This window comes from Pelodiscus sinensis, chromosome 14 (genome assembly GCF_052426305.1).
Source record: "Pelodiscus sinensis isolate ZL-2025 chromosome 14, ASM5242630v1, whole genome shotgun sequence".
NCBI classification, from domain to species: Eukaryota; Metazoa; Chordata; order Testudines; family Trionychidae; genus Pelodiscus; species Pelodiscus sinensis.
This window is the reverse complement of record NC_143065.1, coordinates 37,989,043-38,012,332: the sequence shown is the minus strand read 5'-3', so window position 1 is coordinate 38,012,332 and position 23,290 is coordinate 37,989,043. Positions and strand designations below refer to the sequence as shown.

The window sequence follows — 23,290 nt, the reverse complement described above, 5'->3', positions numbered from 1 at the left end:
ATGCTGGCTGCTCCCTATTACCTTACCACCTTTCAAGTGTTTGCAGATGATTTCCTTAATTACTTGCTCCATTACCTTCCCTGGCACACAAGTTAAACTAATTGGTCTATAGTTTCCTGAGTTGCTCTTATTTCCCTTTTTATAGATGGGCACTATATTTGCACTTTTCCAGTCTTCTGTAATCTCTCCTGTCTCCCGTGATTTTCCAAGGATGATAGCTAAAGGATCAGATACCTCCTCTATCAGCTCCTTGAGTATCTGGTAGAGGAGGGACCCTTGATCAACCAGACACAAGCTAGGGAAAGCATGCTTGCTCGATGCAAGAGACGCTAGCTCCACAACGGTCATGAATGGTAAGAAGGAACTGAGAGAGGGAGCGGCTGGCAAGGTGCTATATACCTAGCCATACTGGTGCTACTCTAGGGGTCTCCCATGCTGACCTACGGTATCCTGCTAGTGAAAAAGCTTCCTGGCAACTGTACACGCAGTGTGTACACACCAAAAAATAATTAGAATGTACATGAGCAATCATTTGAAGAAGAACAATCAGTTTTATTTTTTAAGACTAAAGGGTTCTGTAAATCAGCTCAGATCATTCATCTCAAACTCAATGTAACCACCACCAGGTGGATTTGAACCTGGGACCTCTGGAACTGAGTATAGGAGCCTCTACCCTCGGAGCTAAAAGCCAGCTAGCTCCTAATCCATGCTGTAGAGGTCTCTTGATCTTAACTGTTGCTGGGGTCTAGGTACCACTTGCATTGCTCAGTAACCACACTAGGGCTGTGTCTTCATTGGCACCCCTTTCCGGAAAAGGGATGCTAATGTAGACTTTGGAATAGGCAAATCCGCGGGGGATTTAAATATCCCCCGTGGCATTTGCATTAACATGGCTGCCGCTTTTTTCCGGCTTGGGAAAAGCCGGAGAAAAGCGCCAGTCTAGACGTGATTCTCCGGAAAATAAAGCCTTTTCCGGAGGATCTCTTATTCCTTCTTGAAAGTAGGAATAAGAGATCCTCCGGAAAAGGCTTTATTTTCCGGAGAATCACGTCTAGACTGGCGCTTTTCTCCGGTTTTCCCAAGCCGGAAAAAAGCGGCAGCCATGTTAATGCAAATGCCACGGGGGATATTTAAATCCCCCGCGGATTTGCCTATTCCAAAGTCTACATTAGCATCCCTTTTCCGGAAAGGGGTGCCAATGTAGACACAGCCTAGGTGTGTAGGTTACAATAACACTATGAAATAACATGGGAAAGTATTAGGGCTCCAGGCCTAATTTTCATTCAAGCACATAAGCTATAAATGAGAGCACACATCCCTTAGTTCCATTCAGCAACAGTTTCTTAAAACAAATGTAGTTTAGAAGAGAGACGTTATTAAAATTATAATTAAAAACATTATGCTCTTAATTTAGGAATATATTTAATGTAACTAAGAATCTCCATGTATTGCTAAGAGCTACAGTACAAATATTGTTTTTCCTTTCCAAAACAGGGGCCAACCAATCCCTAGAAATTAGTTAGCTATCATTTAAATTTGGGTTAGGAGACAGATAGTTGGCAAACATATATTAAAGGACAGATCTGAAGTACAAAATTTTTGCTGGTATGGTTATCTTGATTATGGGTGTGATCTGTGACTGACTGAAGAGCCAGGAAAAGCCTCTAGTATAGATGCAACTGTAACAGCAAAAGTACATTTTCCCAAGTAAAGCTCTGTGGCTCAGGGGCTGGACAGAGAGAAATATGCTGACGAATGCGCAGTTTTGACAATGCAATTTGCTTCCATACTGCCAGAGCTTTACAAGAATACCTATATTGTCAAAGCTTTCCTAGAGCAGACGATCTTAGTAAAGTAATTGCTCCTCCAGATTCATACATTTACAACGTTACAAATAAGTTTTGCTCTAAAATGGTTCATGCCTGGTGGGCCTCAATTCTGTATACACTTAAGCTGTCACATTATTGGATTTTAAAGTAAGCAGACAGATCACTGTTGCACCCACTGATGGCGTTTGCCCCAAATTGTGTACAAAGTGGGACTGTTTCTTTGGAACTGGGAGGATCTATTCGGAATTGGTGAGATTGGATTTTATAACCTCTCACCTGTGTGTAAGCTCTGTGTCAGACTGTGGCACTGGGAAAGCTAGAGTGTCTGAGTGTTTGCTTGTGAGGCTTCTTGCTGGCCAGATGGGCAACTGAAGTGCTCTGTGTGACTTATTTGTGGCTTATTTGGGAAAGGTCTCCAGTTGAGGGCTGTACGTCACGCTGGTTTTGAGCAACTCACCCTGAGCTGATGCCCTCAGAGGTGCCCAGACCCGGCCCAGTCCATCACATAAGCAAAAGCTTAAATTTACACATACAATTAAGTCGCATGTTCATTTGCAAGATAGAAGTCTTGGCATTGAAGAAAGCCTCTCTAAAGAGCTCAGCTTTTACCAATTTTGAGGGGTTGATGGAAAAGATTAGGGAACAGTTTTAAGGAACTGCAAAGACATTACAACACACTGTGAAGAGCATCTGCTATTGAAATCCGCCCCCCAAAAAATCAAGATAGCCATTCTCCATGACCACTGACTTGTCACACACATGGACTGTTGTTTTAGTTTTCTGATAAGTCAAGTAGCATGAAGGAGATTGTAAATGTCACGTTGCCACACAATTGACAGTTTTACCTTATACATACTTCCTTCCACAAAAACAAATCCAGAATACCTCCCTCTTCCCTAAAAGAAACAAACTGTTTAAACAGGAACATCAAAAAGTCAGCAGCATGAAACATCAGACTCCAAGATTTCAGAATGTCTCCTACACTGTTGCTGCATTTCAAAATCTGCCAACTTTAAATTTCATTCAAAAAATTACATTTGTTTTTCCCAGGGCCAAGAAAATCGACATTACAATAAAAACAACTGTGCTAATGCTAGCTACGCTCATTCTTACCTGCCACAGAACGAGCAACACTGAGCCTGTTATTTGTCTAGATAAGCTTACTGCCATTGTATCCACCTAGTACCCAATCTCAAAGGCCACCCAGATGGCAAAGCATGAAGTGGCCCACCTAAGCAGGGCCAACAAATACAACCCAATTACACCAGTATCTTTCACTCAATACTGAAGTCAAATTTCACGTCCATTTCTAGGTCTCCCTATTCTTCTCTTCAAAGCATTGAGAACAAAGCCTCAGCTATCTTAGCAATCACTTCTCTCTCTCTGCTCTCCTATACGCCCTGCCTCAGCAGGGATGTTTCTATTGCTAGAGCCTTCTATAGATTTGACCTTGCATGTACCACCAAGAAACATTCTTTCTAAGATCAAGTTTTAATGGAATCTCGTCATAATCAGAGGGCACTGCAAGATAAACCTGTTTGAGCCAGTATTTAACATAGGTTTTTGCATATTATGTATTTCATCTAACTAGCCATGTAAGTTGCTTTCTCAGTTGTTTCTTGTAAGCCTGCCTGAAAATAGGATGGTTTCCTTTTTGGTGGATTTCTAGTGTGAATACATATAAAATACACACATAAACCAGCAAATCAGACTTTTACTTTCACTGATGGCATTATTTTGTGTTGGTAGACTAACCTGTATGCTAACATATTAAGGTACAGTTGTTCTCCAGAAGCTACTGGAAATCATGGCCTTAAATCAAGCAACATTAGATTAGAAAGCATATCCCCCATCAATAACTTATGTATATAAGACACAGTATTCAAATGGAAAGACAAAACAGAAAACTCCTGCCTTCATAAAAATAAGAGGGGGGTGATGAGAGAGAGATGAAAAACTGCCTTGTTATAGCCCTTAGGCACGTTACTCAGAATTTGACTGTTCCAAGCCTCCAAATGGAAGAATGTGAGCATATGCTCCAAAAAGACATGCTTTCTGTGCTCCTGGGGGGAAGAAAACGACTCAAGAAAAAAAGAACAGAGCTACAATAGTTTAATATATGTTACATACAAAACCCAAGAATATTAAAGTTGCAGTATCTCGTTATTTTTATTTATTTAGGTTTATAGTAATTGATTCCTATTCAAGGCTACAGGCCCTCTAATATATTTAACTATACTGTAAGTACTGTTTAATTAAATCTCATTATAATCAGTTCCATAAGAACACCATCAGACAACCAGCAACCTACTTCTGCATCACACTGGAAGCAGACCCTCATCAAGCCACAAACGTCACATTCACCTTAAAGGCCTCTACTGTGGCAATATGGCTTGAGGAGAGAATTTCTCAGGAAATCTGGAAGCATCAGATTTAACTTTACCTGTGTAATCTCAGTACAGCCTCAATGTGAATCTCCATTTTGACAGTGGTTCTCATCTTTTCCCATGCTGAAAAACAACCCCTCCCCTATTCACATTTAGTTTAGCAACATTGGAAGGGCAAGATGAAATCCATTTGTGATCTGTTTAGAGTCCCAATCTACAAACTGGGATTCTCTGGATTAGGATAATCTTTAATTACATAATTGCATACTATTTGCTGTATTTGTTCCCTAACTTTTGAGTGCTTGACTAGCCAATATAATGTTTCTATAACACATTTTGGTACAGTAGAACCTGAGAGTAATGGACACCTTGGGAATGGGGTTTGTAAGAACAGAACATATGGTGGTTCTTTCAAAATTTTACAACTGAACATTGATGTAATACAGCTTTGAAACTACTATGTGGGAAAAATGCTGCTTTCCTTTTTTTTTTAGTAGTTTACGTTTAACACAGTACAGTATTTGCTTGTTTTCTCTCTCAGAGCCTGATTGGGTACTTCCAATTCCAAATGCAATGTGTGATTGTCTGGTCACTTCATAGCTCTGGTGCTCATAACTCTGAGCTTCTACTGTTCATAGTTTACTAGGCTTTCATGTAGAAAAAAATCTGAAAACAGAAATCACTTCCTGTGGAACCATACTGACAGCTCCAAGGATCATCAGGAGAGTGTGAACTCAGGACCTATAAGTTCATTGCACAAACCTCTATTATTCAAGAATAACTAGCAGCAGTAATAGGTAATTATCCTTTGTTGCCATGGCACTACAGAGAACCAATGTACACCTTGCAGTGACATATATTACTTTCACTAGATAGCATTAACATGTAAGGAATATGGGATCCTGGGTTTTGTTTTAACTGCACTAGGGAACATGGCCTCGTGTTCCCCACAAAGCACAGCCAATACAGATTTCTGTCTGAAAGTCAGTGTGACTAAGTGGATAAGTCTCCAGTCAACCAAATTAAAAAGTGTGGGTTTTATTTTCAGTTCTCCGTGCAAACCTATGTCCAACTCCTGCGTTTCTATCAAGGTTTACCACTGTAGCCAGCTCTACTTGCAGTGGCTTCTCAGCTTTCTCTACTCAAGCAAGGGCCCCAGGGCTAACTCTCCCTATGCCCTAAGCTTCCTTCTCATAGCCTATCTAATCTCAGAGAGTGACTGCAAACTTCCTCTGTTTGTAGTCTCAGTTCAGCTTGACTCTCCTATCAAGTCCAGCCTAGTATGTTAACTGACCTCTCGAGACCATATTAACTCTTTCAAGGCCAAGGTGGAGTACATACCCCATCACACAATGGAATGTTCAGTGATTTTAGCAGCTAGCTCTACAGAGCATGATCAAATGCCAATTTTTAGAAGTTTATAATTCAATCAAAGTTCAATGCACTTTCATAGCGATAGGACAGGCTATGAACCTCTCTAGTCCAGCACCCTAGTGACCTGACCAGTGCCAAATCAGAATTTGCTGAACCACAGGAGGTCAATATTGTCTAGTAGCATTACCAACACTTCCACTGCTTACTGGGCTCTTCAAATTCATTTAGGGGTAAATTAGAGCTAAACAACAACACAGAAGACCGAGAATCAGAACTGGTGGCTGTAAACAAACTTTACGGAACCACAGGCAACTTAGCCACACCCATAATAAGTGGACATATGGCTAACTAAAATCATGACAAACCACAGACGTTGCCAGACCAGAGAGCGCCGGACTAGAGAGGTTCAAACAGTATATGATATACCTCACTGGTATTAGGGCTATCCCCTTGCCAATTTCTAATTTCTTGTTCTCTAGACCATGAAGATATTAAGATATTTTAAAGAAATGAGTGGAAAACACTTTTATTGGCAAAAATGGCTCTTTTACCCTAACTTTTTCTGAAACTTTCAAAAAAAAATTCATTCTGAGGCAGAGAAGAATCATGAAAATGTGCAGACCAACTGACTATAGATTGGCAAAATTGTAAACTGAAAATAGGAGCTTATAATGGGAAAATGTTAGACTACCTTAATTATAGACATCATTACCAGCTCCACCTAGAATGCCAAAAAAATCTGTTACTGTATTTAGTATCAAATCATCTGGAACAACACATTTGGAAACTGAAGAACCTAAGCAAACCAACCGTGGTAAAAATTTATATAGAATTATGCAAATAAATCATCACAACTGCTCTAAACAGCAAAACTAGAACAAATTAAAATACTAGTTTATGTGACCAACACAAGGACACAGAGGCTACATCTACACCGCACATTCTTGCGCAGGAAGATATGCAAGACGCCATTTTTGCACAAAACCCCTTTCTTGAGCAAAAGCCATTCTGCCTCTTATTTTCAGTCAGAATGGCTCTTGCACAAAAGCCCCTTGTGCAAAATGGCAGCTCATTAGGTATGCAAATGAGACGCAGCAATATTCATTGCCGTGCCTCATTTGCATATCTTCTTGCAGAATAACGAGCAATGAATGTAGACGTAGCCAGAGTGTTCTCATTGGTTACAATAAAAGATGAGGAGCAATTACAGTTTTCAATTCATATACCCCTTTTGGCACTACTGAGTTACATTTCTTTCTTTGACATAGTTGTGAGTACTTACCATAACTTTCAAAAGCAAATTCACAATACTCTACCATCAATATGTGAAAAACAATCCCATTTGAGCTTCATTACTTAAGTCTGTGTGCCAAACCTCATCAGTTTGCACTAGCAGAATCAGCTGTTGTTTTTTTAAACAAAACAGATTGTGTAGAAATACATTTTTCAAAACAAAAAAACCCAATGCATTGTTTTGATGGCACAGCCTGAAGCTTTTTATCTGATTGTAATCAAAGTATGTTCTAGAATTGATCAAAGCAGCAATGACAACTTAATGTTCTTTAAAGTTATGTATCACTGCATAACTAACTTCCCACTCTTATCTTGTGGCCTCTGGCTCAACATGTCATTTGGAATATTCTCAAAGGTCAGGAGACTTCTAGAAACCCTCCATTATACAGTAGCAGCTGTAAAGACGAGATACTGGAGTGTGGAGAGAGGGTAGCTTAAGTTCATCAGCCTGACCTCCCACATGCCACAGGAAAAAAAAAAATCACTCTTACCCACTTCCCTGGAGTTGCAAGGTTTCTCTCAAAGGTATTATATCCACTACTATTCTGTTAATTCTCTAGGATATGTTAGTAGCTGGTCCATATTTAAGGAGTCTTGCTTCTCATTATAAACCTGATAAGGGTTCTTGGCCCTCTTCCTTTTTTTCAGTCACTGCTCGAGGAAATAGATTCCGAATACCCAGATCTACTAATGCACAATGTTCGCTCGTTATCTCTTAAGAGTTTTGTTTCATTTTGCCGCCTGCATTAACAAGATTAAGTAAATTTTGGATATGAAGGGTGTCAAACATCCAGAGCTTTCAAACTGTAATTGACTGTCAAACTTGAACAATCTCATCTACATTACCGGTCATTTGAATGAGTTGAACCTTAAGCTACAAGAGCAAGGCAATACAGTCCTGATTCTGCAGTAGGCAGTGTATGGATATGAGTCACAATTGACTTGTCTTCAAAGATACTGAGACGGGCAGATTGGCACATTTCAGAAGATTACAAATGTTTCATGATTCATATCAGAGAGAGAATCCAGAGAACAGCCTTGATTTGCAGCAGCTTGCCAGGTTTGTTTCTGAACTTCTGATGGCATTCAAGTCTTGTTCTGTTGATTTTTGCAAACACAGTGCTCTGTTGAAGTTTATGATTCATCCACATAAAACATCCATTGAACTGGATTTGACAGTCATTCCAGGCATCTCAGTCAGTGATTTGGAAACGGAAATAGCAGATTTCAAGGAGTCAGATATCTGGGTGGAATAATTCGTCAAGCTGAATTCTGATTTAGAATGCCTTGTTCGACAACATGAAGAATTGGCAAAAATGCACTAATGGGCTGACATGAAGAAATAAGAGCATGATGATAATCTGATTCTGCAAACATGGAAAGAACTTCCCGTCATATACAACATCATACAGAATCTCAGCTTGGCCTTACTTTCAATGTTTGGCTCCACCAATACATATGAGCAGGCTCTCTCTCATTTGGATTACTTCAAAGGTAATTTGTGCCCAAGAATGACAGAAGACAGCCTGAATGTGAGCATGAAGCTGAATTTGACCAGTTATGATGTAAACCTCAAAGAAATGAGCGAAAAGATGCAGCAGCAGAAGTACCATTAAATACAATTTAGTATAATGTTTCATTTATGCTATTATTAATCATCGTGTTAATTATCAATAATATTAAGTTGTATATTTTCAGTCATGCAAATGGGCATTCTTATACTGGCTCTTTGTTGACCACTTGTTCTCAATTTTCATATAGTTTGGCTCTTTCGTTTGAAAAGGTTGCTGACCCCTGGATTAACATTTCAGTTACAGTGTTCCCAATATGTCTTCAAAACACACTCCCCAGAGTTTGGAGTGGGGGAGAAACAAAATTCTGGGACATTGGAAAACTGAGGCCTGCAATGACCCAGCAGCTCAAAGATAATGGAATCAAAGAGAGAGGAAGGAAGCTAAATGGGGCCCTGCGGTGAGTAATCCAGCTCCTTAGTACCATAGTTTGTTCACTGCTGGGGAAGTCTTTTGCCCTGTTGAGATCGAAGCCTCACCAATGCAAGGACTCTGCTTCAAAATTACATAGGAGCGCTAAGGGTAAGCCACCTCCTCAGCTAAGATGCTAATACTCAGGCATATGTACTTTACATTACAGAGAATAATGTACAACTTCCAAAAATCACCTTGAACGGTTCACATCTGTGGAATAGTAGGGATCCAGAAGGAATGCAAAGAGGAAGAAAAAAATGAGTAAGTTTCCGGTAGAACGCCCATTAGCCAAGAAAGGGGAACAGAAGCAGGTAGGTAAAAGGCAGAAGAAAACCCAGCACGTGACTTGGTAAGGTGCCTAGAAACTATGGGGATGAATTTGGTGTAATAACTTAGTACCAACAGAATTTGTAACTCAAAGACCTTATAAAGCCCTTCTTCCTATGCTCCCAGTAAAGCAGCACACCTCCTGAGTACCTTAAAAACAATGAAGCAGCACACAAGCTTCCTCATCCTGGCATGATGCCCTGGCCCACTGGGGTTCCACCTTGAGGACATGAACAGCCACACAGGTGGGGAGATCTGACCCAGAGAGACATGCAGACCTCAAAGTCTGCACATTCTTGCAAAGTTTAACATGCACAAGAAGAACCCTGCAAAGCCAGGAGCATGCAATGCTTAAAAGCTCCACAGGTTTTAATTGGGTGGCTCTTTCCCCATCAGCCTCAGTTCCACCTACTGAATGTAGGCATTCCCAGCAGTTTTGCCACCTCCACTCCACTCTAAGGGCACATCTACACTAGAAAGGTAGGTTGACCTATGTTAGGTCAACTCAGACACCAAGTTGTTACTGCAGTAGTGCATATCCACACTGCCTTCCACCTCATGGGCAGTGAGGAGCTGAGAGCCTGGTTTTTCAGCTCCACTGGCGGCTCCTTTACCTAGCTCAGTGGTCCCCAACCTTTTTGGGTGGCGCCGCGCAGGGCTGCTGGGCCACCTGGGGGCGGGGTCTGGGCCACCTGGGGGCAGGGCCACCCGGGGGAGGGGCTGCGCATAGGCGGCGCACCCAGGGGTGGGGCCAGGGCCGGCTCTAGTTGTTTTGCTGCCCCAAGCAAAACTTTTTTTTGGCCGCCCCCCCAGGACAGGCACTGAGGAGGAAAGCGCCCCTTTCTCTTTGACTCCCACCACACTCTCCGGCCAAACCCAGCCTACGTCCTGTCTCCCCTCCATACACATCCCTGTCCCCACACATCCCGACTCCCTCCCCCCGCCATGCACGCACGGAACCCAATTTCCACCTTTTCTCCCCTCCCAGGCAAACCCGACCTCTCAGTGACTGGACCCAGTCCACCCCTCTTCTCTCCCCCACCTGATCTACCCTGTACCCTCTTCCCTCCCAGCCAAACCAGATCCCGACCAGACCCAGTTTGCTCCCCTCACCCACCTCCCCCCAATGACCGAATTCAGTCTCCTTTCCCTCTCCCCCCACCAAATCCTTGTGTCCCCTCCCCACAGCACGCGCGGAAATGTCAGAGCACTCTGGGGGAGAGGTGAAAAGTGTCACGGGTCTCCCTACTTCCCTTTCTCTGCAGCTGTACACACCTTTCCCCGACGTGAAGCGGGGCGCCACAGGCGCCCCTCCCCTGCAAGACGAGAGAGAGGAGCCGCCAGGCCAGGGCTCGCCTGCAGCCGCTGCAAGGGATTCTGCAGCCAGCAGCTCCTGGGGGTGCTGCGGAAGTGCGGAGGGGCCGGCGTGGTAGTGCAGCTGGCTGGCAGCCCAGTACAAACACCTGGGAGCAGGAGCGAGGGAGAGCGCTGGGTGGGGCGCTGCCTGCGCCAGGGTCCAAGCTCCTCATGGAGCAGGCGGAGGGTCTCCCGAGCTCTCCCGGAGCTGATTAGACAAGAGGCCGGAGAGAAGGGGATAGATGGGGGGAGGGGCTGAAATCAACAACAAGTGGCGCGGCAGCAGTGTGAGTGGGGCAGCGCTAGGCGGGCGCACATAAATGTCCTGGCGGGCGCCATGGTGCCCGCGGGCACCGTGTTGAGGACCACTGACCTAGCTGATCTGCAGGCTTCCAATGGGCTGATCTCCTAATCCACTCATTGCCAACCAACAGCAGGAAAACGGCTCAGGGGCTTTTTGGCCCTCTTGCCTGCTCCCCTCTAGGAGCAAGTCAGCATAGTCAATTTCATGGCTGCAAACTGAGATACAGACAAGACATTCTGGCTCCTGGTGAGAAACAGACAGGGGAGCCAACAAGTCCCTTGTGATTTCTCTCTGGCTCCCATCCCTGAGTCACGGGGAAGCTGTCCAACGTATATCTTCTCCATTCCCTGCCAGGGACTGGAGAGGGGAAGAGGAAGCGGCCCAGGGCTTTTTTTCCTGGCTGATGGCTCCTCAGACTTCTCACCCTGGCTCCCAGCTGGATCTACCCTCTACCTCTATACCAGAGCCAGGGTTTCTTGCCAATTTCACAGCTCCTGCCATGAAATTGACAAGAAAGCCAATGTAAGGGTTGCAGTGTCTATGTAGATACTACGTTTTCCCAACTACACTGGCTTATGCCTCATATCTCTCACTGAGATGGACTTATATTGGTATAGAAGGGCACTTGCATTGGCAAGAGGAAGACTGTAGTGTAGACACTGACATTATTACATCACCATAAGCTGTATTACATCACTCTGTGTAGTAAAAAGCACCCTAAGAAATGGGGACAGAAAAAAGTCCTACAGAAGTTCTACACATGGCAGAGCTGCTGGTGCAGCTGAGGTCAGAGAAGTCTGCAGTGCTTAGACACCATTAGTCAGTCACCGAGTACGTAGATGAAACTACCTGAAAGAAATAAAAGCAGAAGAGTACACGGCAAAAGCTCAGTATAGACAAATTTCAAAAATACAAAGAGCACAAATATGTGGCATTAATACTTCATAGGAAACAACAGTTCTGAGTAAAACCTTGGGCAAAGGAGAATAATAATTCATGAAGAATGCTGATCAACTGCAGGATTCAGAAGAGAGTCAAAAGAATGATGACAAGTATAGAAGCCATGCCTTATAGCAAGGGTGGGCAATACAACGTTGGTAGTTCTCCAGGGTTAGCCCCTGGCAGACCGCCACTGCTATATTTACCTGTGCCTCCGCAAGTACCAGCAACCACAGCTCCTGCTGGGTGTGGATTGATGTTCCCAGCCAATGGGAGTGGCAAGAAGTGGCGCAGACCAAGACACTGCTTCCCGTAGCTCCCACTGGCCAGGAACAGCAATCTGCAGCCAACAGAAGCTGTGATTTCCTACACCTGAGAAGGCTCAGGTAAATATAGCAGTGGGGGGGCCATCATTATTTGTCCATCCCTGCCTCATAGTAACTGAGTTGCTTGAGCCTATCTTTTTGCTTAACAAAGACAAATGTTAAGAGGTAACCTGATTGCAGTATCTACATGGCAAACAAATACGTAATAGGAAAAACGTAAAAAACAACCAGTAGTATTTTAAAGACTAACAAAACATGTAGATGGTATCATGAGCTTCTGAAGTGGGTTGTGCCCACGAAAGCTCATGATACCATCTACATGTTTTGTTAGTCTTTAAAGTGCTACTAGAATAATTGTTGTTGTTTTTTAGTTTTTCCTGTTACAGACTAACTCAGCTACCCCTCTAAATATTAAAAATGAGCTCTTCAATCCAGCAGAAAAATCTAACATGCTCAAACATCCAGAAGATGCATCTACTCTGGAAATAGGATACGCTATAGAAATTTGGAGTGTTTCCCATGGCCTGTATTATACAGGAGATCAGACCAGATGATCAAAATGTTTTTTTCTGGCCTTGAAATTTATGACTCTACGATTCCATCCATTAGGACTTTTATTACTGAGAAATTCCTAAATCAGGTTTTTTTTTAAATTAAGTAAATTACCAAAGAAAATCACTGTTAAAGTGGAAATAATCTATTAATAACTAAGAGTAAAATTCTTTTATAAAAAACAAATCAGAAAGACTAGTTTTAAAAGACTAGTTAAGTGAGAGTTAAGGTTAAACTTATGGTATCTGATAAAGTATGAAAATGCAGTATATTAATACATTTTAGGGACAGAAGGAACAATTATGATCATCTAGTCATCTATATACACAATTCAGAAGTGCAGATATACTCTGAAAATTGGCTCAGGAAAAATAAAAACAGAACACTATTCCACACAATTTACTTTTCACACTCCCAGCCCTGCAAAATAAATATGGGTTCTAAAAGTAAAGATGGTTTCTTTCCAGCTAGCGCATCATCCCCAAAAGTAACAGCCACATTTTGTCTTCAGTAAATTCTGTGAAACTCCTTTCTTCTCACTAGACCTGTACAGCTGCATTTAACTTTTCATGTAACAAACATGGAAATAAATTCTGTTGATAATGCACAATGAGTATATTCCAGTTCACATACTGTTCATGTTACAGTTCACATATTGCTCAGGATTAACAGGAGTAAAAAACAGTAAAATGTATTGTAGTCTACAGAAGCTATGATTGGCTATTTACATGAAAAAGAAGGGGAAAAAAAACAGACTGAGGTTTGTCCTTCACAGAAAGGTTAATTTAATCAACAACCACGGAAGCTGACAAGCCGTACTCCTAACTGTACTGTGGATATTCCAACTCTGTCCTTATTTCTGACAATAAGGAAGACCACAAAGAGAATGATTTTAAAAACATCTGATTAGACAACACACCATATTGAAGTTGGTCTGTTCCCAGCCTTTAAGAATCGCTGGTGAGTAATTTCATAAGTATTACTAGAAGATTTACTGGTCATCGCTTGGATCCTTAATAGGGATGTGAAGAAGTGTAGCCTGAGCTCATCAATTAACATGTTCGCTTACATGCAGCCACTCTGCCCTCACAGTTAAGCCGGCTCCTCACACATACTGGCTCCTGCAGAGCTACCTGTCCCTCTGAACTGTAACGGAGGCAGAGGAGAGGGTAGTGTGGAACTGGTGCTCGCAGAGAACCAACTTAAATATGGAATAAAAATGTACACTCTAGGTAAACATTTCAACTCAGAAAAAATATAGCTGTATCTCATTTAAGATTGTATTTCTATTTTTGCTACCAATGCACACTGGTATTATGAACCTTTTGTTGTGCAGTAGAAATACTGTCTGACACTAACAAAGAGCCTTTCAAAATCGCCTCAACCAGCAGGAAGTAGCACAGAACTGTGGAAAGAAAAGAACCATAAAAAGCAGTAAGCGGACAAACAGAGAATAGTGCACTGCTCTGTACATACAGATGACTCATTTTGACACACTGTACAGGTCACAGTCTCCACAGAAAGACTTCAGTTTCAAGTAAAATTTCCAGACATTTACTGGCATTTGTTTGTACCGCCTTCACTTCCCAACCCATCATTTAAATTCACAATTTGTCAGAAGTGTTAGTAGTTTTATTAAGAGTTTACTCAAACCAAAATCCCTAAGATAAATAGATTACTGCAAAACTTCATAGATCTTTTCAGTATTAATTTATAAAACATTTGCCACTATAGTTGGGCTTTACATAAAAGTTTACTAGTACAAAATACAGCAGCAATGGGCAACCTAGGGTAGTAAGTGAGCTGCATGAGTGGCCCTCCTTCATCTAAGTGGGACATAAGATTGTCATAACCAAGATAGTCTTCAAGACAGTCTTCCGGGGTAGGATAGTTTTGCTAACTGCACCTGTGTACCTAAAATTTACAGGGTGTGCCAAGTGAACTGTAACAGCACTTTCCTTGGATGCAGACGGAACACATGGCTCAGCATGCACCTCAAAACATGAGCTCTTGATTTACACGTGTCACTTTAGTAATACCGGTAGGAAACTAAACCAAGCAAGCATTTTACAGGCATTGTGTTAAATAAAGAGAACACAAACTTGAAATGAAATGCAAATCCACTTCAACAGAAACACTATATTTTTTGTTCAAAACAAATTATGCCTGATTTTATTTAAGGAATGGTGCTCTAAATAGCTATGGACTTGCAAATAGTTGCTTGTGCAACCTAACCTATGTTTTCCTCAAATTCTCACAAGTTTAGTTACTTACAAACACTGCACTCCTAGATAGCTACCTGACATACTAATTCAGCCCTGTCATGCATACACACATTACTAAATTAGCAAACTAAAATAGACAAAATCTATGCAAACTTCGAAACAGAAAAAAAGAGTCCAGTTTGTACATTGTATTTAAAGCCAGGATCATTATAAGATATTTAATCTTTAATAAGAGGCACCAATGTAATTTAACTTAATAAGCAGCAGCAGGAAGAGTAGTGAAAATAAGAACAAAACCTCAAGATTCATCATCTGGATCCTTCTTTGCAAGTCTAAACCAAGATACTAAAAATTAATTCAAAAATTGGGCAGATTGTATATTTTAATTCCAAGTCTAGAATAAGAATAGAATGTTGGCACACTCTTCTAAGCAATTCATATCTTTTGCAGAGGAAAAGAAAATAAGGTATTTAAGCACTACTCCTGCATGGAGATTTATTGAAAAACCTAATATGGAGCTCTGTTCACAAATAATAAGTAAAGCATTCAAGACGTCTTGACTGGAAAAATACTGAGAAGTATTTAAAACTATGTTATCTGTATGAATTCTAAATATATATATTGTATATAGGGCAATTTACAAAATGAGAACAGGGGACAAATATGTAACTTTCCAGTCTTAAAACTGCACTTAGCAAACTGCTAAGCAAAACAGTCTTGGTGGCAATCAATTAACGCGAGGGTTATTTTATAAATAAATACACAGTGGTGGTCAAAAGTTACAGCTTGATTTATATTTTTAATGATGAAAGGCGGGGTTATGTTACTACAGGAGTCTATTTGTATGGGATGAGGTCCTCTGATGGTTATCTGTACATTGTTATTTTGAAATTAAGCTTCATACCACATCACTGTGAGACATACAAAAAAATTGTTTTACATAAACCATCAATTAGGCACTTGAACATACTGCAATTTCAATACAGAAAAGACAGATTCTTATCTCTTCCAATATTTAATACAATATACTTCAAAAAGGCGTATTCTTAGCAAAGGGATTAGGAGCCAAGAACATCTAAATTCTAATACTGGTTCTAACACTGATCATCTCCGTAGCCTACACCAAATCACTTACATTAAATTCTGTTTCTCCATCTGTAAAATGAGGTTAATAACTCTCTCATCGAATTCACAGGGATGGTCTCAGGATCAGTTAGTTCATCTTTGTAAATACTTTGAAGAAGAAAAAGTTTTACATCCACTTACTTATATTTTAATGTTAATTTGACTTTATTTTACTTCTAAAATAATCTGCCTTAAAATATTAAGGGAGCAGGGAAAACAATGTGTGAATCTCAGAATCTAGCATGGATACAATAGAGGGCACCAAGGCAGTTAAAACGCTATGGCAGTGTGTACTTTTCTAATGCCAGAAGCAGATAAATACCATTTCCTTTTGGTTTAACAGAGAGGAAGTAAAATGGCAGCTAAGTGACAAGATTCAGAAGTCTCTAAAGACAGAAAAGGAATAGCAATTTAAGAGGGAAACCACATGATACTGCCTTATATAGAAAAGGAAGGGTGTTTGCTACCCCGCATTTGACTATTGCAAAGAGTTCTGCACCTCTCTTCAACCACATCATGTGTTGTTAAACCATCACGAAACCGCAATTGCTCTTTATGAATCAAATGAAGAAACTGCTGTCAGTATCATGCATTTGTGTAAAAAAATTGTATTAACAGATCTCATACTTTTTCCCCCGGCCAAAGATCCAACTCTTCTTGTTAATCTAAGTATGAGAAGCTAATTATGACCAGACAAACTTAATTTGCTAATATTTTTCATAAATTTCTTTAAAAAACCAGTGCTCATATTTATTCAGAGGGGACTGTGCCAAAACATGGGTTGGGAGTATTAGCCATATACAACGCTTCATTTAATTACTTCATTTTCCTTCAAAATTTGGCAAAACATTAAGCTTTTCACTTTCTAAATCTTTAATTAACTGTAATATTTGCTGAATAAACATAACCTCATTTTTAATTAAGTCAGAGCAAGATGCTACAACTTGCATCTAGCAATCAACATGTATTTCAAGTAACATACAATAAAAACACCTGTCCTGTCATAAATAAAGCCATAATTGTAACTACAGTGAGCCTATTAACACACCCTCATTTTAGATATATCCAGTGCCAAAACCTGGATTCACTGACATCAGTGCAACCAAAATTTAACCCCTAAAAATGTAAACACTTTATGCTCAAAACCTTGTGATTTGAAATCAGACTGAACCCTAACAATGACCATATCTAAAGCAATGGATCACACATAAAAAATGTTCTTGACCTAAATTTAAATCTGGACAAAGTATCCAACAGTTTGCAAAAGAATTCAGGTGGAACAACTGATATAATGCGATGCTGCTTATGTGGAAAAGGCCACTAATAAATAGCAGATATTAAGCTTGATTTTTTTTAAATTATAAAGAACTCTGTATGTATTTTTGAATGAGAAACAGAAGCTAATCCTTACAAACTAAGTAACTGTTTAGAACAGGAAGATCTGCACAGACAAATTGCAGTATAATTGCAACAGGCACAAATAGTGGAAAAGCTACAGCTATTAGAAACCACTGTGAACTAGAATTTATCATACAAAATTTTGAAATCTCTGAACGGAGTACAAGTTAGGAAATGTACAATAGAAGTATTAGGGTATGCAAAAATCAGTGTATAAACTCTCTTCTAAAGCTGCTTTAGAGAATATGATTTTCCTAGCTATATGAAGAATCAGCACTCATAATCAAGAGAGAATCCATTTCGGAAGTCAGCTTTACTTCCCCACCCCCATAACCCTAAAGAATTTAGGAAATTAACTGGTACAGTTAACTGTAAGCATCAGAAAATCTTTACTGGCTATTCAAGGATATTGTATACAAAGACTAAGCAACACAGGTTATTAAACCTTAGAATTTCATAATTTACAGTTTATTAAATAAAATGATTCGAACCTTTAGCAAAAAAGAGCTCCAAGAACTTTGCAAACACTAAGCCTCACAATACATTTGTTTCTTATTGCCTATCATCAGTGAATCTTTGAAGCAGTTCTGCCCTCGTAAAAATTGCTGTGGTGGAAAAAGGATCCAGATACTAATGACTGCTATTTCATGTGAAGAGGCCCATTTAATCACTAACCCTAAAAAAAGTACATTCAAAAACTTACTTGAAGAGGTTTTTATGAAACATTTTTCTTTTATCCAATTTTCTTGCACTATATTATGAAGTTTTGTATGTTTATTCTAGACAATTTCCCCTTCCCTTCCCTCAAAATAAAGTCCTTTTGTTATTTATATCTGGGTTTCTTTTGCCATCAGCACTACCACTTCATTTGTGGTGTAAATAAGGTTTTATAACATTTTAAAGAATAAAAGGAGGTCACACTGATTTAATGGCCGAGTCTGAATTTAACCAAGGAGTCTTAAGGCCAAACGAAATCATCTAATCATTGGAAAACACTAACTCTGTCATCTTTAATAAGCATCAAAGGAAGATTATGTATATTATGGTAGTGCTAAAATGGACCAGGTGCTTTCCCGAAACAGAGAAATACAGTCCATGCCCCTGTAAGCCTCATCTTTTCCCTGAAAGTTTTTTTTAAATAAAGCTATTTCTGTGTTTTGTAAGACAAGTCTAAAACTAAGTATTAGCATTTAATGAGGGCTTCACTGTGAAAGTAGTATTTAAAAATGATAGTGAGCTGTTTATTGTGATTTAGAGGAATCTTAATGTATGTTAGACTTCCTAATCAGCTACAACCAGGGAAAGGGACCTAGTTCTGCTCAAAAAAATTAAGTGTGCTGGAATATTCCTGTAAATGTTTGATCACCCACATTCTGGGGCAACTGGTGCCTATGGGGGAGCGGGTGTAGGAAGGACCACACAGAGAAACAAGGAGAGAGCATGTGAGGTCACCCATTTAGCAATTGTGCTATCATGAATTACCATTCCCACATGTTACTAAAGCCACATTTTCTTGAATTCACAATTAAAACTGTTTTAGTATCATCACATTTATTAATAATGTTAATGAAAATAGGACTTCATTCTTTCAGGTGCTCACAACTAGTATAAAGGACACTAAGTACCTTGGAAGATGAGGCCAAAATTTATTAAATAAGATTTTTTTCCACATAGGAGCATTATGCTATAGGTCAGTCATCCCCAACCAGTAGATCGGGATCTACTGGTAGATCTTGGAGCCTTTGACAGATGATCCTGACTGATTTGGCCAAAAGGCTATCAAGTGCCAGCCCTTCAGCTTCCCTTTGCCTCACTGCTACACATTTCCTGCCCTCTGCCTTGGAGCTGTCCCCTCAGGAGCCTCCGGCTTTCTGGGCAGGGCAGGTAAGGGAAAAGAGGGCACTGATGTCAAAATGCCCCCCCTCCCCACTTTGTATTCTTTTTCCACAGAACAGGGGAGGGGGAGGGAGGCACAACACAGCTTGGGATGGAGGGAGTTTGCTGGCTGCTTTCAGGAGTGGTGCAGGGCCAGGGCAGGGGTGAACCTGCCTTGCACCACCAACCAGGAGCCATCTGAGGTAAGCAGTGCTCAGCTGGAGCCCACTTCCTGAAACCCTACCTATCATGAACCCCCTCCGGCACCCTTAATCCCTATCCTAGCCCCAAGCATGCCTGCATCCAAACACCCTCCAACAGCCTGCACCTAGAACCCTTCCTCCATCCCAACGGTCTGCCCCAGGCTCAGCTCAGAGCTCCTCACACAGCTAGGTTTTGCATCTCTTTGGCGGTACACATTCACACATTGGTGGTGCACATTTGCACATAATTATTCTGCACACGTATGAAAAAAAATCCACACATGAATGGAAAAGATTATAGGAAACACTGCTTGTGACCTATAATGCTTTCTACTATTCTAGTCACAGTCTTTACTACCAGTTGTGAATTGCTTGTGCGATATGTACAAATGGCAAGCAAATCCATGGTTACTTGGGACTAAGTCAAGATTTAAAAAAAAAAAAAAACGAGTACGAGGGCTGACACGTGACAAACAATTTACTATCTCAAGTACTTACAAGCCATTTGTTTATTTCTAACAAGCTGTATTTTAAATAATAGGTTTTTCAATTCCACCAACTACGTAATTTGAATGGTTATTATGTAACACCCTATGATTACCAAAAGGAGGGAAGAAGCAGCTGTCCTTGCCCAGCAGCAGCATACTATCCAGATAAAGAGAGAGGCAGTTGGCTAAAAACATTGAAACAATAAAAGTGTTTTACGCTGCAGGTTGAACCTCTGAAATCCAGGACTCTCTGGTCCGGCACCATCCATGGTCCAGCAGGACAATGGATGTTGCGGGACCAGAGAGCCCTGGCACCTGGGAATGCAACCTGGCTATGAGCCTCGTCCTTGGGGAGCCCTGTCCAGCAGGACCAGTGAGCCCCATCCCCAAGGAACCCTGACTGGGCGGAGCTGCCAGCAGCAAAAGCAGGGTAGCCAGCAACTCCCGTTGTTGGGATCCCTGTCAGAGCATGCCAGAAGCAGGCCAGCCAGCAAGCCCCAACCCCAGGGATTCACGGTGGAGTGCGGCAGAAACAAGCCAACCGGCAAGCCTCATTCCCAGGGATTCATGGTGGAGCAGGGCAGAAGAGGGGCAGCCAGCAAGCCTCATCCCCATGGATTCCTGGTTGGGCAGGGGAGAAGGGAGGCCATGGTGGCTGGGGAGATCTGCTCCGAGGAGCCCCAGTGGGCCGGAACTCAAGTCCAAGCCCTGCAGTCTGTAGCCCAGTGGCAGAGGGGCTGAAGTGGAGCCTGCCGCAGGGAAAGGGAGCATCCTGAGAGGTCAGTGGCTAGGGACATCCCCTGATCAGACAAATTCCCTCATTCGGGATGGGTCAGGTCCCGATGGTGCTGGACAAGGGAGATCCAACCTGTACCATGAAGTTAGAGCTCCACTTCATCCATTTTAGTAATTCTGCTAGTTTTCCAGTATACTGTATAACAGTTCACTATGAGGTTCACACACTACCCCAAAGTAACTAAAGAGACTAGACCATTTCCAGACAGTTACCAAAACTTTGTCATTCTCCCTTAGAATCTTTATTTCCTCTAGTTTTTAAAATCCCAGTATTGCATTAAATTAATCTTCACTGCTGAACTTTGAATAAAATATTCACAATCTTTGTAATGTCAAGACAAAATCTATTCAAAGTCCCCTCTTCTCTCCAGGAAGCATTATGGGCAGGAAACAGTCAATGCAGAAGAGTAGCAAACTCTTCACAGAAATGAAAGATGAATTTTACATAGACTGATAATGCACATGCAGCATATTGTTCAGCAATCCAGACCGCATTTTGAAAAGGAAGAGGTTAGTAAGGTTAGTAGTAAGTTGTATGTATACCCAAACCTTACACCAGCACCACACCACCACCTAGATGCTGCTGGATCTTATTCCATAGAAACAGGATATTGTGCATCTTAAATTTTCAAGTACCCAAGGCTTTGAGTGCACAGAATAAGGAATCTTAACACCCAAAATTTCATATCTTTCACAAAGAAATAAATGCAGCTTGCATATATAGTAACACTAGTTCCTAATCAAACATGCTAGACACAATCAGCCCTTCAGTAATGTAAATTATCCTTTTCAAAGTCTCCTCTTCTGGAGTCTTTTTAAGTTTGTATATCAAGTTTTGCAGGAAATGTATGAATTTTTCTTTGAACAAATCTTTCTTTCATGGTAGGACACCACACGGTAAGTTATCTATAAGGAACACAAGCATACTTATGCAAACTCAAAAAAGAGAAGCATCTACGTGAAAGCTGATGAAAATATTACTTGTTTTGTGTCACAATGTTTACAAGTTTATGTAGTGTCATTCCAGGGTATTTACACAGTTGTGTACGTTTATAATGTCTCATCACCATCACTTCTCTGCCTTAGTCTGTAAAGCTTACTTTGTTACAGCTGAGGGAAAGGACAGTTCAGTTTCTGTGCTCAAAACTTTAAGAAACTTTGAGAAAGATGTTTGCATCTTTCTAAAAAATGCAAAATTGTTGTGCAAGCAAATGAAGGACAAGTTCAAAATTAAGTTAAAATGCCAGGCAAAAGCTAATTCTATTAGATTAAGGAAAGCATTTTTGAAATGCTGACTTGAGACTATGTTCTGTACAGATCAACATACATTCAAGGCCAACGCAAGGTGTTAAAAAAACCTCAACAACTTGACAAGAAAACTGAGCCTCATTTTGGGAAAAGTTACTTTTAAATGCTTTGATAAACAAGAAACAATAATCAAGCGACTGAAACTGTCAAGGGTCAATTTTTTTCTAACACTACATCAGATTTTTTTGGATAATACCTGCTTTTTTAATTATGCAATTATATCAAAATTTGTCATCTAATGTCACAGTGAGGTTAATGAACTACAGACAAATATACATGATGGGTGTCTCTTTAGGGAACATAGACATGGAAGACCTGGGACAGAGGAATAAGAGAAGAGCTACATCACTTAAATCAGGGACAGGGAACCTTTTTTGGGTCGGGTGATGCACAAAAGTGAAAAGCAAAAAAATCCGACCCTCGCTAAGGTGACCTCCAACTGAAAAGGAGAAAGACACTCCCCGTATTCCCCTCATCCCCTTGTACACCAGAGCCTAGGGGCCAGGGGACCCTGGCTAGTAGATTTTATGTGCTCCAGCCCTGCAGGAGGGTAGCGGGGACCAGAGCACCAGTGCAGGCTCATCGGGCCCCAACGCCTTAGATTCCCCACCCCTGATTTAAATGATACAAAACTGGAATTCAAGAAATTTTCCCCAAGTGAAACTTGATGTTAGTGTTTTTTATCTCCTTCAAGAAGCTTCAAATGTTGATACAATAGCAAAAAATATCACAGAAAATTCATAAGAAAAATGTATGAAGGATTATTTTTTCAATCTGATGACCACCTTTATAAAGAGCATGTTACTGGGAAAATTACTATTATCATTTGTTAAATGAAGAATATGTTTGGCACTATACAAAACTGTGGATAATAGTCCCCCTGCCCATTCTGCTCTAAAATTTACTTGCATCAACCTTTTTTTTAAAATCACAAAATTGAAGTGCACGTGGTAGATACATGCACAAATTTAACAGTAGGGTAGCTCCATTTGTCATTGCTTTGAATCCCTCACCTGCAGGTAAGTATTTCAGTTGGTTGTTGGCCAATCGAAGGTGACGTAAAGACCTCAGGCGGCCAATCTCAGGGCACACAATTTCAAGAGCATTGTCACTTAAGTCCAGAAACTGCAGTTTAACCAAGGAGCCAATAGCTAATGAGAGAATAGAAACACAAAAAAGTAAGTGTGATCCAGGAGTAATG

At 40.9% G+C, this 23,290-nt stretch overlaps 1 protein-coding gene across 5 annotated transcripts in view; it reads right to left on the bottom strand.

The window, feature by feature from the left end:
- Positions 1–23,290, bottom strand: part of LRRC28 (leucine rich repeat containing 28) — a 92,549-nt gene that overhangs the window by 51,675 nt on the left and 17,584 nt on the right. For 4 of the 5 annotated variants that reach the window (XM_075896965.2, XM_075896967.2, XM_075896966.2 and 1 more), the window contains one exon: positions 23,103–23,240. The exons of the other annotated variant lie outside the window; for it this stretch is intronic. In XM_075896965.2, coding sequence (XP_075753080.1) covers positions 23,103–23,240 — 138 coding nt within the window. The remainder of the gene's footprint in view (positions 1–23,102; positions 23,241–23,290) is intronic. 5 annotated transcript variants of the gene reach the window in all.